General features: G+C 42.4%; 1 protein-coding gene across 3 annotated transcripts in view; it reads left to right on the top strand.

Moving 5' to 3' along the window:
- Window positions 1-2,180: 2,180 nt before the first annotated feature.
- gpm6bb (glycoprotein M6Bb) overlaps window positions 2,181-17,931 on the top strand; it is a 29,449-nt gene continuing 13,698 nt past the window's right edge. The window contains exon 1 of one of the 3 annotated variants that reach the window (XM_027290837.1): window positions 2,181-2,332. In XM_027290837.1, the coding sequence (XP_027146638.1) occupies window positions 2,329-2,332 (4 nt within the window). In that variant the 5' untranslated portion in view covers window positions 2,181-2,328. Of the gene's footprint in view, window positions 2,333-17,423; window positions 17,508-17,931 lie in introns of those variants that run through there. The other 2 variants (XM_019263150.2, XM_019263152.2) reach the window with 2 other exon arrangements.

Genomic DNA, 17,931 nt, shown 5'->3' with positions numbered 1-17,931 from the left:
CATCCACCAATTAAGCAAATTACCATGTCCCGGGTGTATTCCTCTATAAGTGACACGGCCATATGTGCTGTCTAATGTCAGATAAAAAGGCTTTGTCTGATGTGTTTTGTTTTGCCATAGTCCACCCTAATAACAGTTGCATGCCTGCTGTCTGCCAGCTGCCGTGCCTGCTGTAACAGCCAGCACAGTGCTGGAATGTTCCCATGCAGATCCTCTATTCACACTGACGTGCAGCTCATGTACACGGAGAGAGAGAAAGTCAGAAGGCAAACCTGAGTATGCATGCTTGCTGTATGTGATTTACGACACCTAAGGATGGTTACAGTACTGAAACTGAATGATAAAACACGCTTTGATAAATACAGATTAGAATATACTTCTTTATCACAGTTGACGGCTCACTCAGATTTAGGTCATATTATGTTTAGGGAAATGTATTTGCAGGAATTGCAGATCTGTATTGTTGTTGTTGGCATGCACACAAGCAGATTTACAGAGCGAAGAAACACAAATGTGAAAAAGAAAAGCTGACGTGCTGACACACACGGTATCTCAAACAAAACAAAAAAAAGAATAAATCAATGTACACAATAAAATATAGATTTAGGAAAAGAGGATGATATTTTCTTTGTAATGTTGAAGTTGACCAGTTCAATATTTGCCTTTCCGAGGCTTTTGTGTTTGCCATGTTGGGCAGATGCCCTGTTTGGCCATGAAACAACCCATTGAGACTTGCCACTTGGCCACCAGTGAATAGGCTGGATTGGATTAGGGGGTGCTCAGAGCTCCTTGGATACCGGATACCAGCACACTGGATTGATGGTGATTGGCATTGTTTCTGTGAAGGCCTCATCTCTGTGAAAGACTGCGATTTATTCCGCAGTTCACAGAAGTAATGTCAAACGAGAGAGATATCTTTTAAAACCAGACAACTTATGCACCCATGCATACGTAGGTATCCAAAAAAAGGGGTTCGATGTACATTTACAAGTGTTTAGATTGCTTTGGGTCCCCTAAAAGTCCTTTTTGACTCATTTCAAGCATTCAAAGGACAAGGGAATTATTATGACCTTTTTTTTGGTTCTCATTTATATTGCAGTCACAAAGCAAAGGCATCTGTGACTTGAAAAATAAAATCCTCATTGATCTTTGAAAAACCCAGAAGGTCATTTAACAATTACCGCTGTCCTGAAGGTATATCCAGAATTCTTAAAAACTCTTCTAACCATCTGCCTAATAAAAACATGATATAAAACTGTTGCACAGCAAAATAAATGCAACTGTATCTCCAGGAATTCAAAATAGACATCTGAGTTTATGTTTGTATATACTGATGTTACACTAGATTCTTATTTAAAGGTCCAGTGTGTAGGATTTAGTGACACCTAGCGGTGAAGTTGCAGATTGCAACTAAATGAATACCATGTCTCACCATCTCCTTCCAAACTTGTGGGAAAAAACTCTGGCTGCAAAATTCACATCAAAAAGCAAAAGGCAATATCTAAATCAGTTGTAGTTTGTCTGTTCTGAGCTACTGTAGAAAAATGGCAGACTCCATGTAAGAGGACCCGCTCTCGCTGCAGGCTAATTTTAAGACAACAAAAAAAACAATGATTCATATATTCAGATTATCATACACATGAAACATACTAATGAGTATTGTATTTAATTCCTGCAAAGGAATACCCCCAAATCTTACAGACTGGACCTTTAAAACAAGAACAATATGACATGTTCTGGCTCTGTGGAATCTTGATTGATGAGTATTTAAGGAGTTGAGGAGCTCACTGGTCAGTTATCTATTTTTTGATAAACAAATGCCTTGTTGGACTTGAATGGTGACCTCTGCCCTGTGATAAAAAAAAACTAAAAAAACCTGCCTGCTGACTTTGTCCCCTGCATTGACTTTGTGGCGAACAATAGCAGCGAGGAAAAGCTGCTTGAGTTGCACCTTTGATTGGAATCAGTTCATTTGATCAACTTTCTGATAATTTTGCAAATCACTCTGTATGCCTCGTGTTTGCTGAAGGGACTTTGCGCGCACGATTACAGGAATTCTTCAAGATAGAAGAAGTGGCTCATGATGAGCTGAGTGACTAATGAAGGGGTGAGGAAGTTTGAGGAGGAGGGAGGAGGGAGGAGGGAGGAGGGAGTAATCCCCTCTGTTGTGACGTCACGCAGGCTGTCTCCAAAGGGGACGCAGCGTTGAGTGTTTGAGCAGCCAGGCGGCCAGTGCGCATCCCAGGACGCAACATCAGTGTAGCCGGGGCTCAACTTTCAGCTGATCGCTTCACTTCGGACGCTTTGGAAACAAAAAAACACACAAAAATGGGTAAGTTCATCTCTTTTATTTTTTATTTTTTGCAATGCATGCTCCAGTGTGGCTGCAGGACGGATATAAATATCGTCATGACAGCATGATTTCATACTTTTTTTATTGTTATTGTCGCTCCAACTTTCGGGGCGCGCCGATTTGTTTTTTAAAACTGCATTTCAACTTGCACCACTACTAGTGCTGCAGAAGCTGAGGCTGTTTACCTGACCCGGTTTCACGAGAGTCGGTATTAAGAGCAGCAACTTGTGGAAAGCGATTAGAGAGATTAAGTCTATCAGGATTCCTGCAGTCAACTCTCTGTGTGAGGTGTTAAGTCCAGATCAACTCGCTGTCTCTCTTTTTAAAACTCCTGCTTTCAACTAGATCAAAACTTTTTCTGTTTTTAACTCATCTTTCATTATCAGTCTTTAATTGTACTGGTGAAGGGTTGGTGCTGGTATTTCCTATCCAAACTTGCACAGTATTTTTTTTCTGGTAAAGAATGACAGAAAGTTACTGGGGGAAAAAAAACAAAACTTAACAGGCAACATATTGTATTAGTCAGATGCTCCACAGCTGAAGCCTTCATTCTGTTTGTGTGTTATTCCAGAGCTTGTAATTGCTATCTCAGGGGCTGAGCTGAGACTTTCCCATCTTTAAATCAATCCCAAGTGTCGGCCATCTGTGCTCCTAACCTCAGGGAGATGCATGGGAAGAGTGAGGCACTCATGCTCGTGGATGTTCAGTAACTTTTTGCCAACTTTTAAGGCTTAAAGAGCGATAAGTTGTAAAGCAGATGGGATAGTAGATAGAAAACATTCCCAACTGTTCTCACCCTGCACAGGATATATATATAATCATTGACAGTAACACACACACAGAATGGGATGCAGTAGTTTCAATTCTACCATTCTGAGTGGGTTGCTTGAGTTTTTTTGCGATGGTCTCTGGGCAGCATTTATTGGCTCGTGTTGTTTGCCGTGGTGCAGCTGAGGCCAGGGAAGAACACTGTGTGCGAATGTGTATCAATGCTCATTAATTCGCTCTGAAGCTCCTCACAGAGGCGTCTTTGTCCTCCTAATTTGGAGCTGCTCCTTTGTGCGACTTCAGTGGCTCTTAATGTAGAGAGAGAAGTTCACTGAATCGCAAGTTTCAGAGCGGATACCCTGTGAACTAATTCCCCACAGACCCTCTTTCACTGTCTCATAGAGGATATTACTCTGCATGGCAATCGACCTTTGTGCATTGTCCACTGGCTAAAGCACCCATTTTATATTCAAAGATTCTACCACGGGCCTTTCAGGAGACATAGTAGAGCCTGTTGTTGTGTGTGCATGAGGAGATTAATTTAGAGACTTGTTAGTTGCTGTAAAAAGTCGCCTTTTGTTGTGTCACACAAAACGGATATGATACTGCTGTGCTGTGATTTGCTGTGTTTCATGTGGAAAGGCTTTAAAAACAAAAACAAAAAAAAAAGGATTTGCTGTGTTCACGGAGCCGTCCGAGCCCAAAATAAACAGGATGTCTCAGAGCCGATTGTGTGTGTGTGGAGCTGCCATGTGAAGATGTCATTCATTGGTTATATAACTGATGTCTGATTTGATTTTTACAGTGACCTTCACCTCGCAGAGGGGCCACATGTTTTTCAGAGAGATTCTCCTCCTGTCTTTGCGGTGAACGGTTTAACAGTGCGTTGGCCTGTGTGTGAAGGATGTGGGAGGATAACTTGGCGCCAGTCCACTGAGCTCAAATCTGGGGAAGACAGCAAGTCGTTTTTTTTCGACAAATATCTAGTTAGGTTCTTGGTGTTTAGTCCTGTGACAATTATCAACCCAAAAGTATCTGGTTGCCAAGAGCCTCCCTGATAACTAAACACCCTGGAGAACAATGTGGTTCATTATCTGAAGAGAAAGCATTGGCCTGAAGATACAAATGATCTTTCTTGCTTATTTTTTTTAGCAAGAGACGCATGACACTGAACAGCATAGAAAGCATCATACTTTTTTTTTCTTGCTGTGAATTGTAGCCGCAAAGATAAGAAATCTGTCAAACATGAGCAAAGTTTAAGACACAAAAACAGTTCCAAAGCTCTCATATAGTGTGGAAAATTAACCACCCATTCAATTCATGTCTTTCATGGATATGGTTGAATTTGTTTTTTTAACATCTAAATTTATCTCATGACAGGAGATTCCACTAATCAAATACAGCAAACTACCGACTCGTCTGTGTCTGTTCTTCTTGGAGCCCAAAAAAAAAAAAAAAAAAAAAAAAAGGGAAAGATTTTTTTCCTTATGGAAACTCACAATCCTTCTAGTCGGAGTGTTTTGTATCCAGCATGGTGGGCTTGTGGAAAAGGCCACAGAGGCTGGATGCAAACCAAATCCAAATGTTATGTCACTGTTTTTGAGTAACTCAAAAAAACAAAAAAACAAAAGACGTTAATCTCGGCTGACAGTTGTTGAACTACTAAAAGTTTACCTAAACCTGCTGTCAAATGTCTTATCTCTTGATTATAGCGAAGACGTCCTGATAAAAACTTGATTGATTTTTGTTCTTCAGTGATACACAAACACAGTTTTGGAGTTGGACGGTATCCTTCATAATCATTTTTACACATGTGTCTGTGAAGTGTCTCCGAGGTGTCGGCCGCCTCGTGCTCTTAAAGTGTTGAGCATGCATTCCTCCTCCTCCGTCTGAACTAGGATGTCTGGAAAGTATCTGATTATTTAGCTCAAGCATCAGCAGCGATCACTGTCACAGATACATGCGGCGGACTGTATGTGTGTGTGTGTGTGCGCTGTGACCTCGCATCCTGATTCTGAGGAAAGGAAAGACCCATGACAGCATATGCTGTGCCAGCGGAGGTGTTTTTTTCTTTTTTGCACTTTTGGAATCAACAAGTTGTCAACTTATGGCAGAGCAATAACAGAAAGTCTGATAATTCCCCTCCTGCTTTTTTAGTTGACTCATGACAATAGTGTCCTCAGAGGCAAGCTCTAGGTCAGGCACATGCTTCTGTTTCCAAGAGGAAAAACACAAGACGAGCAAGAATGAGTCACTGCAGAGACGGTCAAAGGGGGCTGAGAGCAAAACTGAACTTTGCTGTTTTGGGTTTGTTTGTTTGGATCAAAGCATTCTCGTTAACTCCAAAAATATGTTTCTCTGAGTCTGAAATGTGGTTCGTCTAAATAAAGCATGCGCTAACCTTTAAATGACTAATCCCACATTTTCTATCATTTCTAAATTGCTTTTCGTCTTCGGTTTGCAATAATTAATTACACCAAATATCCTTCATAATGAGAAAGTCCCTGTCATAGTTACATGATTTCTGGGCTTCCTTCCATTTGGCATAAGATATAACAGAGCATCTTCAGTAATTACACAGCACACGAGGCCCCTACAGTATTTTTTTGCAACTGTGCAGCACTAAAAAAAAAAAAGAGACCCCTTTTTTACTTAGTTCAATCAAGACTCCATTCATCTCCTGCTTCCCTTCCTGCTCCACTTTGTTTCCTCTGAAATCTCCCTCGTATCTCTCTCTGGGTTTCCTTTCCTCCCTCATCTCCACCGCTGCTTCTCTCCAGCGCTTGCAGGTCTGCCAGAGCAGTCATGTTAATTTGTTGAGCTTAATAACTCCTCCGACAACAAAGAGAGCCATTGAGTATTGTGACATGAAATGATAGGAAAAGAAGTTCCTGAGTGGGGAAGCTTGCTCAAGCATGTGCCTCGGCCGTCACTTTTACTAAAAGCCTATTCACAGCCGAACAGAAGAGATGCAAGAGGGTGCGTGGGTGACTCTGTGTGAGTGTGTGTGTCTGTGCAAGTTCACCCTTGTTGAGAGAGATGTCACAGTCGCACTAGAATAGGATGAAATTTAAATATCTGAAAATACCCTATATGCAGAAGACCACAGGCTTTCAGATATGCAGAGGCAGCTGAACCCTAAAATATGCCAAAGATACAATCTGGCCTTTATCTTATCTGCAAGACTTCATTAAAAAAAAACACGATTTTCAAGGTTAAACTGCCAAATACATGCATAATAAGATCTAGTTTTACAATATGTTGGCATCAATGCATGTACATAGAGTGCAGAGGTGATATCTGCCAGCGGAGCAGCAATCTGTATCAGTGTTTTCGTTCACAGTGAGATGATTGTTCCAGAAGGCCTCCGGGAAATAAAAGGATGGTGAAAGCAAAAAAAGCCCCTGCGGCTCATGAACATGCACTCACTCATTCAGCAGGCATTCAGTCCAGCTGCTATCTACAGTAAACCATATTACAGCAACTCCGTATGACTACATTTGCTCCGGGAACCAAAAACACTACACATACCTCGATTCACTCCATCACATGAGCAGGAGTCATTGATTTAATAGTCAATGTTTCCCCCCCCCTGAATGGCCTATTTTCTCTGCATTTTTGTGTAAGCAAGCAAACAGATAGATCAAAATGCGGTCATCGATCAGCTGTGGCAGAGAGACCTGTGCTGGCTAATGCCTCTACTCTATGTTGGCCATGATCTGGGCCAGAGGATTAAAGCTATAGCGTAGAAGAAGTTCAGCCTCCTCGTTAATATGAATGAGGTCAGTCCAGCGAATTAGCTGGTGTGCTTAAGTAGAGGCGTTCGCTGAAAAAAGTTGAACCTAGTTTGACTTGGCTTTAGCATCCGAGCCTTAAAACTCACTAATCTGTTACTCAAGCTGGACTTCCTGGATCATATTTCATGTCTGACTGGTACAGGAAGCAATATGCCCCCACCAACACAGAGCTGGTTTTTGGTTTTAACACCTTCTTAAGCTGTCCATAAATCTGCCAAAGTGCTTGTTGGATGGTCGAACAGCGTCTGAAACTCACACCTTCTTCTCTTACAATTGCAGTTTGAGGTCATTTTCTAAAACTCTTTAACTCTAAAGACTTTGCGAAAGTCGTTATTTCCCATTTGCGTTATTTCCACCTTGCCTTCGAGAGTGGCCATTTGGCAGATGAATGCTTTTGCCTTTCGTGCAACTACTTTGTTTTGTGCACACAAAAAGTCTGACTCCAAACAAGTCAGGTGCACATTTGAACTGAGTTAAAACACTGTGACCTGATCCTTTAAGGACCTCTACATGTTTGCCAACTTTTTGAAACTCCTTTTAGAGAAATATTACTCAGTTAATAAGATGAGACTAAAAGACAAGTAGGCTACGTTTGGACATGCGGTTGATGTGCCGATGTGTCTCAGCTTATTGTGGTCAGATAGCCAGGTGGTGTTTGTAGGTGTCTTGTCCTCCCTCGGTTACATCCTTTTTGTTCAACTTTTTAAAATCTTTGATTTAACTGGCAAGTTGTAAACCTTCAAAAACTCCCTTCAGACACCTATTGGAGTTGTCAAAGATGCCACGTTGGTATTTTTCCGCACTATAATCAGAAACGAGGGGGAGGACGTGTGTCAGCTGAGATGTTTGGTTCTTTCAACGTGATGTATTTGCTTTTGTTGTTTTTGGGATAAAAGTGCAAGTCCAAGTTTTGTTTCTTAAGTTTAAAAGAAAAGACTTATTTAATTATTTAAAAGCTCCATGTGACCACAGGTTTCGATGTGAAAGCAGTTTGGTGAAATGAGAAGAAATAATAGGACCTCCAGCTAATTCCCCTGTAAGATCATCTGTGAGGAGTGAGAGCAGAATACATTTGTCTGCTTTTCAACTGTGGGAGCCTGTAGGATTGAGCTGTTGGCTGTGTGCCCACTGAGTGTATTCAACCCTCCACAGATAGGTCTTTGTCCTCTGCACTTTTACGCAGCTGCTAAACAACCGTAAGACAAAAGCATCTGGGGTACCCCAAGCACACCAAGGAGAAATGTTCACCATATGAAGAGCCGTGCCAGACAGCCTGAGACCATTTGGATGCGGCCAAATGCTACGCTTGGGATGAATTAGGGAGGAATTTAAATGAATACCCATGTAACCGCTTATGACTTTTTCTTTTGCCTCTGTGTTGAAGATTGTGTGTACAATCCTATTTGAGATATTCAAAGATGTCTTTGTGATGATGCTGCCTCCAAAACAACACAAACTTGTTGCATTACTCATGTAAGATGTTGCTGGAAATGCACATGACTCCTCTTTGCCCATGTTGTTATGAGGTGGAGCTGCATGTGACACACTGAAATGAGTTGGAGACCGCTGGACACACACACTCTCTCTCTCTCCCATGCCAGGAATCACTTTCCTTTTCTGCTGAAGAAGAAGAAGAAGGAAAAAAAAAAGGTTTCCAAAGGAGAGTTTTTCATTGTCTGCTTATTATCCTCCAGAGAAAGACTTGATCGGCAGGAAGAGACACTTCTGCCAAGCAGATGAAAATCTGCAATAGCTGAGCTTTAATAAAGCGACAGCTGCAGGAAACCCAATAGCTGAGGGAGAGTGTTTGGGGAGACTGTGTACTTCAGACAGACTGTTTGGGGCTTTAAGAAGATGGATTTCAATTTGACTTGAACTAGGAAAAAAAAAAAAAACATTATTCAACCCACACAACTGAATCATTCATCCTGGTGTGATTTTGTGCTTTTTTTTTTGCCATTTGCATAATTAACAGCCCCTTTAAGATTTTTGTTCACTTCGAAGAAAAGGAGTAAAATACCGGCTAACGGCAGCTTCAGGGGAGAGGAAATCCCAGATGTTTCTGACTGAAAAACAGCTTGACCCCGTAACCACACGCAGACCAGAGGAGAGATCAGTTAGCAGTGTTCATGTTAGAGCTACACCAACTGAGCAGCCTCATAAGTCATCTTAGCTTTTGACCTGTACTCTATGGGGAAACAATACTGTAACAATAGAGTGGCCGCAGCTGAAAATTAAAAAAAGTAAGGTTGTCACAGGAACGGAGCATCTAGGATGTAATGAAAAGTGTGTGAAAGCTTGTAGAGTAGCTTGCAAGTCTGCACACTGAGGTTCCTTAAAGTCTGTGTGACGTTAGAATAAATATGGCATGACTAACTTTGACACACTTTGAGCGAGACGAATTCATCTCTATCTCTCTGCTCGGGGTGCAGGGGTATGCTCAGGGTGGCCTCAGCGTGTCATCGAGCCTCCCTTTTAAGAAACGCGACTCTGGTGGTGGCTCTGTGCGCAGCGTGCAACATCATTTCCATCTACGGAGGCATCCGCATCACTTGAATGACGGACTGTGCACAGAATACATTCCTGAAAGTGTAAATGTTTAGACACAGATAGTGATGTAGCGACTATATAACATCAGCTCGTACCATAAATGGGTTCTGCTTTGCACAGTAGATGCTTTACAGTGTCCAGTATGACGGACAAACTGGTCATTACATCGTCCCTGCTGTTGGAAAACTGCTTATCAGTGCAAGCAATAAAGTAATGGACTGACCCACTATCGCAGAGGTCAGCCAGGGGGAGAGTATACCAACCACTAGAGAGATTAGCTTTCATCGTTCTCTTGCCGTGAACTGTTTCTCTCCCCCTTATTGTTAAGCACTTAGTCCACATCTGCTTCCATCGCGAATCTCAGGACAAACACGTCTCTGCAGGGGTGGAAGTGTCAGGTTCAGGTTACGGCCGACTCCGTCCTTCCAGGATCCACCCGCAGGATGCAGGGCTTTGAGACACGAGAAGAGAGCGCCGGAGGAACAATGGCATTAAAGTGATCCCTGTGTCATCTGCTCTGTTGTCATAGCGTTGACGCTGAATCCCGACGCAGTGGGATCTGACTGGTTAGTCTGTTGAGCAGCACCGGCTGGAGCTAAGAGGAGGTGGTTTCTGCTTTCCATCTAATGAGGGTTGGAGTAGTGGGGGGAACTGTGCTGGAGGGTTTGAAAAGGGTAAAGTCTTGGGTCAGGGGTGAGAGGTTGGTAGCATGAGGCGGAGGACAATAGGGCCGACGGGAGCAGCTGGGATAGACACAGGGGAGAGTGGGGGCTGTTCATGGGAAGCAACCCCAAGATTAGCTGGAGAGTCTCGTCTCATGTCTCACGTCTCCGTGCTTCATTATGTCTCTATTGTGTGTGTGTGTGTGTGTGTGTGTGTTCACATGCTCATGCCCTGTGCAACAAGTAGGAAAGTGAAAGACAGACTCCAGCCCTGTGTAATTTGCCGTCCCAGCAGCTGAAGTGTGAGAATGTTTTGAGTTGTGGAGGTCTTCGTGAATGTAAGAATGACGTACGCTTGACACGTTGAATTAGAAATCTCTCGCTTTCACAGTTTCCAGGCCTCCTGACATGACATGCCAGATTTTTCTTCATCCTCATGAATTTAGTGCTACATTTGATGAGCTTCAGCAACCATTACGTCTAATACCATCAATGAATTCATGAGCCTTCATGATTCATTTTACAGGTTAGCAGGTTGTTCATGTTTGATGTCTGATTCTCAGGGATAGGGTGCATGCTTGAGTTGCTTCATTAGCCAAGAAAATATTCATAATTCAAACAGCATATGACGTGCACATCTGTGCTACGTGATAAAACAAATCACCTTGCTAATGTCCTCATGAATCATCTGTCCGGTCAATCAAGTAGCATAAAAGACAACTCGTTTAGCTCTTTGTGTTGAGCGTGTCGAAATGGCCGCAGGCTGGGTGCAGTTTGCCGGTAATGCGTGTAGATAAATAAAGCGAGCAGACAAATTAAATGAGATTAGTTGGACATCTCCACCTTAGGGACGGGCGTGATTACACAAAGGAGCTGCTGTAATCAATATTAATTAACAACAGATCAAGTAGCATATGAAAGATGTCGCTCACGCACAGAAAATGATCACTTTGTGGGGTTTGCAGTTCTGCTTTATAGCATCTTCCAGCTTATTGTTTTGGTTTTCGTTTAGCTCTTTTCAGGGAAACAATTCCCTGTATGCCTTCCGTCCAGCACAAACAATAGATGGAGAAAGTTAGTGACTAGCTGGTGACCATAGTGGAGCATTTGGGACTTTGAAAACTAGATATTTCCTTCAGGAGATGCTTGCTGGACGTGTAAATATACAACTTTTTGCCAGCATGTTTATGAGCTCCTAAGACTCGACTATTCCAGAGAAACCTCTGAATTTTTTTCCCATTTTGGGAAATGGGAAGAATGTGTTTCAAACCCCCAAAGTTTCCTTACAGACAAATAATTGAAGGGTAGTTGGGTATTTTCATTACCCTCCTCTTCTTGGCAAAGTATTATTGCAATATATATTGTAAAGACAAGAGGTTATTATGTAGCATTATTCTAACAAGATAATGGAGAGGTGTTTGCTTGCAGTACCTCTTGGCCGGTTCATTGGCTCCATAATATAAGCTTGGCAGACCACAAAGACAGCCAGGGCTCCTCCAGACCAGTATCATTAAAATATTTAGTGCACACCGAAAGAAATAACAAACAATTATGCAGAGACCTTTACTTTTGTCTTAAATGACAGAAGTTCATGGCCTGTATGGAGGGTTGTGTGGTACAGTTTACTATAAACGCCTCCTCTCTCTTTCCCCTCTCTTACTTTCTCTTTCACTCTTTTTTTTTTCCAGGTTTCTGTTTCCTGGCATTGATTTGTCCTTTTGACTCCAGACTGAAATTATGAAATTCTTTAGGCTTTCAGTTTTGATATTGCGTTGGTTTTCTGTCCGGCCAAGCCATGGTGGCAGTTTCCAAGGTACTGTAAGCTCGGATAATACGAAGCATCTGTGTGTCTCACTCTGCCTTGCAACCACATTGGCTGTGGAGGTGCCAGAGAGACAGGCCTGTGAAGTCATTTTTAGAGGGGAAAAATGGCTGCCAGGCATCACTGAGTGAGTGTTGCTCCATTTCCAGACCTAACATGATAGTAGCACAAACATGTAATTAGAAAAGTGCTGAGTCAAATTCCATGGGTATTGTTTGGTCAAACACTTGTAATTACACTGTAGGGAAAAAAGCAGTCTGAGGCTTGTACAATGGAAGAAACGCCACACAGAGTAGGCCTCCATTAGAAATGGTTGAAATTGAATAACACGCTTGGATTTCCGCTGCAAGAATTGATGTGTTCTTTCTCAGCATGAAGAACAATGTGTTGGTCAATGGGATGACATTTTGCACCACAAACTGATGCAGGGGTTGGTTGTAAGATTTTATATTCGAGGTTTGAGGATAGTGGGTCATAAGGACAAATAAATATCTGGAAACTCTCAGCAGGGTGAGCAAACAATCCTCGACCCGCAACTAGAATTTAGATGAGTATCAGCTTCACTAACAGCTGGTAAAAGTATGAATATGATTTAAATGTCTGGTCAGTGTTTTGAATGAGATTACAGCATATCTTTGATCTCTAGACATCGTGGGTCTATTGAGGATTTTTCCCATGCGGTAGAACACCAACATCTTTGTGTCTAGGACTGTTGGTCAAAGCCTGGTCTTTCCGAAATTGTGCGAGTTGTCTGGCATTTTGTAGAACGCTGACTTGATTGATCGAGAAAATAATCAGAAGACAAATAGATAATGAAATTATTTATTGGTTGCAGCAACAACGAATTCTCTTCCGAGTTAAAGACAAAAACTTCACTGATTCGTGTTTAGTATTGAGAAATCCTACAACATACACCGTTGCCCATAAAGCTGGAATAAGACATTTTTACCTGAAATGATTGTGACAGTGTGATTTATTCTTGATAGATACAATTTATCTTCTCAAAACTTTATTGATCAATCTCTTCCAAACCCATCACAGTGAAAATTTAACCACTACTAACCTGATGTGCATAAAGAGGAATGAGGAAGAGGAAATAGACTATACTTATATAGCGCCTTTCTAGTCTTCCGACCACTCAAAGCACTTTTACACTACATATCTCATTCACCCATTCACACACTGATGCCATTGGCTGCCATGCAAGGTCAATTTTAGGAGCTCATTCACACACCAATGACGCATCCTTCGGGTGCAATTTGGGGTTCAGTATCTTGCCCAAGGACACTTCAACATGTAAGACTGGAGGGGATCGAACCACCGATACTACTTCCGAGCCACAGCTGCCCTTTAGACTGTCTGAAAGAGAGCGCTTTGTGAAGTCTGTTTAAAACATTCGCTTCAAATGATGCCATTTAACTCAGCGATGATTGTGGCTGAATAGTGTCTAAAAATAAAACATATTTTGGAGATGCTGAGTTAGAAAGAAGTGAGTTTACCTCTGTAGACTATCCTTGTCTACAAACTTAAAGCTATGAACTGTCTGTCAGAATTAACCGTCAGGAGTCAAGTTGCATTGTAGATGCCAACAAAGTTACAGGAGAGCTGTGCTGAAGAGCAGAGAGCCCTTTTAAGGAACCTGCAATAAAACAGAAACATCCAAGACACTAGTTCAAGTTCAAGCATAAAGGTTGTAAAGCCTTCGTTTAAGTACTGCATGATACCACAGATATCTTATTTAACGTTCACTTTACGGAAACATTGAGTGTATTGGAGTTTCCTCGTGTGATGTTTTTTACTGCTATGTACACAGTGATGTCAGATAAAAGGGACTTTTCTTCTTCTTTTTATAGCTTCCTGACGGAGCCAAAAGAAAGCACAAGGCTCATTATAAGTCAGCCCCATTGTGGTTTTCCCTTCTCGCTCTCCAGATATTTTGCTATAACGAATTAAGACAGTTAGCAGATTCATTTTTTCCATTGCAGGGAGAGTTTTTCTCTCAGGAAATGGGAATGCAAATCAAAAACTCATGTTGGTTTGATTGGTCAGCCTAATCGTTGTTCCAAAGCATAAGCTAGTCTTATAGGATGAATCTGAGGCATTAAGATTGATGTATTGACTCTTAATCATACAGCAAACTCCATATAGAAGTTGTAATGATATAGTTTTCTATAGGCTTTCATAGGAAAAATGGGTCAGCAGACAAGTGAATGGATCTGTGTAATGGGTTTGTCGTGCAACAACCAATCAATGATTTGGACTCGGCACAGCAAACATGATAGCAGACATACAGATTGATCTATGAAGATGTCCTGCATTCAAATCTAGGTCAGTAGTGCCACTGTGGTACGTAGGAATGATTCACGAGCGCAACAAATGGCCAAAACAGTGTTTATAAGATCGTCAGTCCCCAGTGTTGTAATCACTGTCAAATACAAGAATGGGAATGTTACAGTTTTTTTCCATTAAGGCAGCAGAAATATTCAGGGATGTTTACATGATCAGTCTTTCCTCATATGGGTCATTCCACACACCCATTTGGCTTCATCTGTCCTCCCCTACTCTGGTGTGGTGGAGCCTGTTTTCTCAGGCTGTTGTTAGTGTCTGTAAGTGGTGCTTGGGCCTGGGCACAGACCTTCATCCCTGAGAACTCCTTCTTCAGTGTGAATCAAGCATGGTGCAGGTCTTCACGGGTGACTGAACACTGAGGAGCATTCAGGGCCCCCGAGTCTCAGCGTGAAAGGTTGACCCACAATGAAGCCTCCTTCATTTGTATGAGCTTCATCATCATTCAGATTGTGTCCTCAAGTATGGGAGTGTCGCTGTCTTAACACTGAAGTTTAACATGAAGCTGGCTTTGCCTCCTGCGTTCACATGATTATTCCCACAGCCACTCAGCCTGTTTTTGTTTTTTTCCAGCCAACTCTGCAGCTTTAGACAAAATTTAGGAACTTATTTGAATTTAAGGTCACTCTTTTAGCTTCTCTGCTCAAAATCAACCTTCAGTAAACATACAAAATACTACCTGTGCAGAAAGTTCAACATCTAACGGCTTAAAGGCCATGATATTTTCCTCATGGGTTGGTGGAGACCAAAATAGAGCTCAAAGAAGGGTGAATGTTGTTGTACTTGCATAAAACACAACTTTTAAATGAATGTTGAATTTGGGTCTTCTTAATACATATATTTGAGACTAAATGCAGCTAAATACACTTCACACAAATAATTCTGATAGTATATCTTCAATCAGAATCTAAGTGATATCTCCATATGAGAGAAATAGTCAAGAAATGCCCTTAAGAGATACATAAAGTAGACATAATATTGTACATTGGATCTCAGAATTCGGTAAGTCATGCTTGGCCAGTAAGGCTTACTGCTTCACTGGCTCGTTCATCAGCTGCTTGGCTATCAGCTGACAAGTAATGTCCAGTCATGTTCATACAGGTGTACTGTACAGCACAGTACCTTTTATGCCAATGCTGTTTGCTGTGGTAGTCAATCCACCACTCTGCTAAAGCGGTGTAGGTTTTGTTGATCATAGTTCTTATTTGTGGGAATGGGAATAACTCCTCCAGCAGATTCATCTCCTCTTGAAGTCTCAGTCAAAGAGCAGAGCCCCTCAATCTAACTGTGTAATAATCACTGGATTGTCCATAGCTTAACATGGAGTACTTCTGCTTCCACTGTCAAACCAACTAATCCATGATGCATTCAAACGCACACAGAAGCAACATATTGGGAACTTCTAGTTACATTAAAATAAAAAAGTAAGTCATTTCTTCTGAGCTTGATCCCAGACCAGAATAACATTATTATATTAATTGCAGTTGTCATTATTTCCAGTCAAAAGTTTGTTTATACGAGAATCCAGTTTTTTAAAGCTTAAGTCTGAAAACACAATTTGACAAGGCCTGGTCACATGTTTTGAATTTCCCTTCACGTGTTTCACATTTTGTTGTTCGTACACTTTTTTAAAGAGCCACAGATGGATCACTGGTTTGTTTTGAATTCAGTGTACTCAGTGTGGTTAAGCTGGGATACGTTCAGTCTCGTGTATCACGTACATTACTTTTGAAGCTTCACTTGAGCTCCTTTAATGCAAATCACAAGCGCAGTTACCCCCGAAATCAGCTGTAGCCTCGCATGTAAAGAGTTCATGCAGCCATCGCTTCTACATATGGGCCGAAGTCGCTCTGTTCACAGGGATGTCAGTTCTCCTGGCGCTTTACAGGGCTGACGGTGAAAAAGCTTTAAGATTAGCGCGGCATTTGTTGTTGTGGGATCCCCGCTAAGTTCACTTCCCTGACCCCTGAGGCTCCCCCCCTCCCCTGCTGATCCCCCTGCCTCTCTGAGGTCTGGTATCCGTGAGAAGACCCTACTCCAGCTCTGCTCCAGCAGGGCTCTCCCCCCACCGCTGAAAGGCCTTTCTCTCATTAGCATGCCCCTGGGGCTCCTCGGCCTGCTGTTGCCAAACAAACACAGCCAAGATCTTCTTCCCTGTCTCCCTCACAGTCTGTTTCTCTGGTCGCCTCTCGCTATCAGTCTTCCTTCCATCTCTTCTTTTTTAACAAGTTGTTTCTCACTGTCCTCGCTTGTTTCTCTGCCCTTTATCGGCTCCCTCGCCTCCTCTTAAAGTCTTCATATTTCATCCCATTTTCACAAGCTGTTTCCTCTGTTGTTTGTATCAGCCCAGAGGACGCTCTGTCTCCTTGTTTAGGAAATGTAAAACTGCCCTTCTTTCCTGTGTCCCCCCTTTTTTTTCTCTCTCTCTCTCTCTATGTGAGTTACAAGCCACCAGATGGAGGGAAGACAGCGGTCAGAGGTTGCTAATGTATGCTGCAGGAGCAGAGGGCATATGGTGCAAATCAGAAGATGAAGGGCAAACCCCCTCAAACACACCATACCACCACTGCACACACTCCCCCCTTTTCCTGAACTGAGGCAATTGTGTCCCTATACTCTTTCTGTCCCAGCCTATAAAGCACAGAGTGGGATTTTCACCCACTCAGTCAACTAAAGTAGGGGTCCCTACTTGTCCATATGCAACCCCCCTCCTCTCTTATATAACAAACCTGTTCTCACCGAGCTGCTTGGTCTGAATTGCTATTCAGGGTTTCTACTACAGTTTCAGACAGGGACGTCTGAGAGGAGGGAGTCTGTTCAGGGCATGGGTGAGGATTTGTGTGTGTGTGTGTGTGTGTGATTAGGTGGACAAATAATTTTGAGCACAAACAGAGTAGATGCACATTTTGCCCGTGAAAGTGAGCGAACGAGGGAGCATGCATTAAGCTCAAATAAATCCCTAAATTGGGATGTACGGCGTCTTCGTGAGGCAAGACGAGACGAAAAAGAGCGAACGTGGAGGGAGAGAGAGAGAGAGAGAGAGAGAGAGAGAGAGCAGAAACGTGCAGGAAGGAGAGGGAGCGAGAGAGTAAAGGGGGGGAGAAAGGAAGAGAGAATTTGCTGAAAGGAAGCATTTTTGTTGGATGGGAGAAAAACAACCATGGAAACTCCATCAGAAGAAAACCAAGACCAGAGGCAGGACAAAAGAGGTACCAATGAGCGCTCACAAAGAGCCAGTTCACTTCTTTTCACTGCTGTGTTTACTAGGGCTTTAACCTACTCCAGCCTGCTTGGTTTCCCTCTGCACAATAGTTGGGTAGATTCTAGCCCAGCAGGGACTTTTTAATGTCAGCACAGCATCCTTGTTTCAGTGTTTGCATGTGTGCATAATAGTTAATATTCCCTTTACGGATTGTGCATCACTGCCTCTGCAAAATTGTCGTCTCTGTTATGCCTTCGGTGTTTTTGTTCTTTTTTTCTCGTGCTTGTTTTATGATCTAATTAATTTAAGTATCTGGGATGTTTTCAAGCAGACCTCACTCCTGCAGGAGGAGGGATGCTGTGTTTTCGCCGCTGGTCATCGTGATGCTAGTGTCACTTTTTAAGGACAATGAGCCTGTTGCAGAATCAACA

The sequence above is a fragment of the Larimichthys crocea genome, chromosome XVIII, assembly GCF_000972845.2.
Source record: "Larimichthys crocea isolate SSNF chromosome XVIII, L_crocea_2.0, whole genome shotgun sequence".
Classification (NCBI taxonomy): Eukaryota; Metazoa; Chordata; class Actinopteri; family Sciaenidae; genus Larimichthys; species Larimichthys crocea.
The sequence above is the reverse complement of the archived record's forward strand: the minus strand, read 5'-3'. Positions and strand labels throughout refer to the sequence as shown.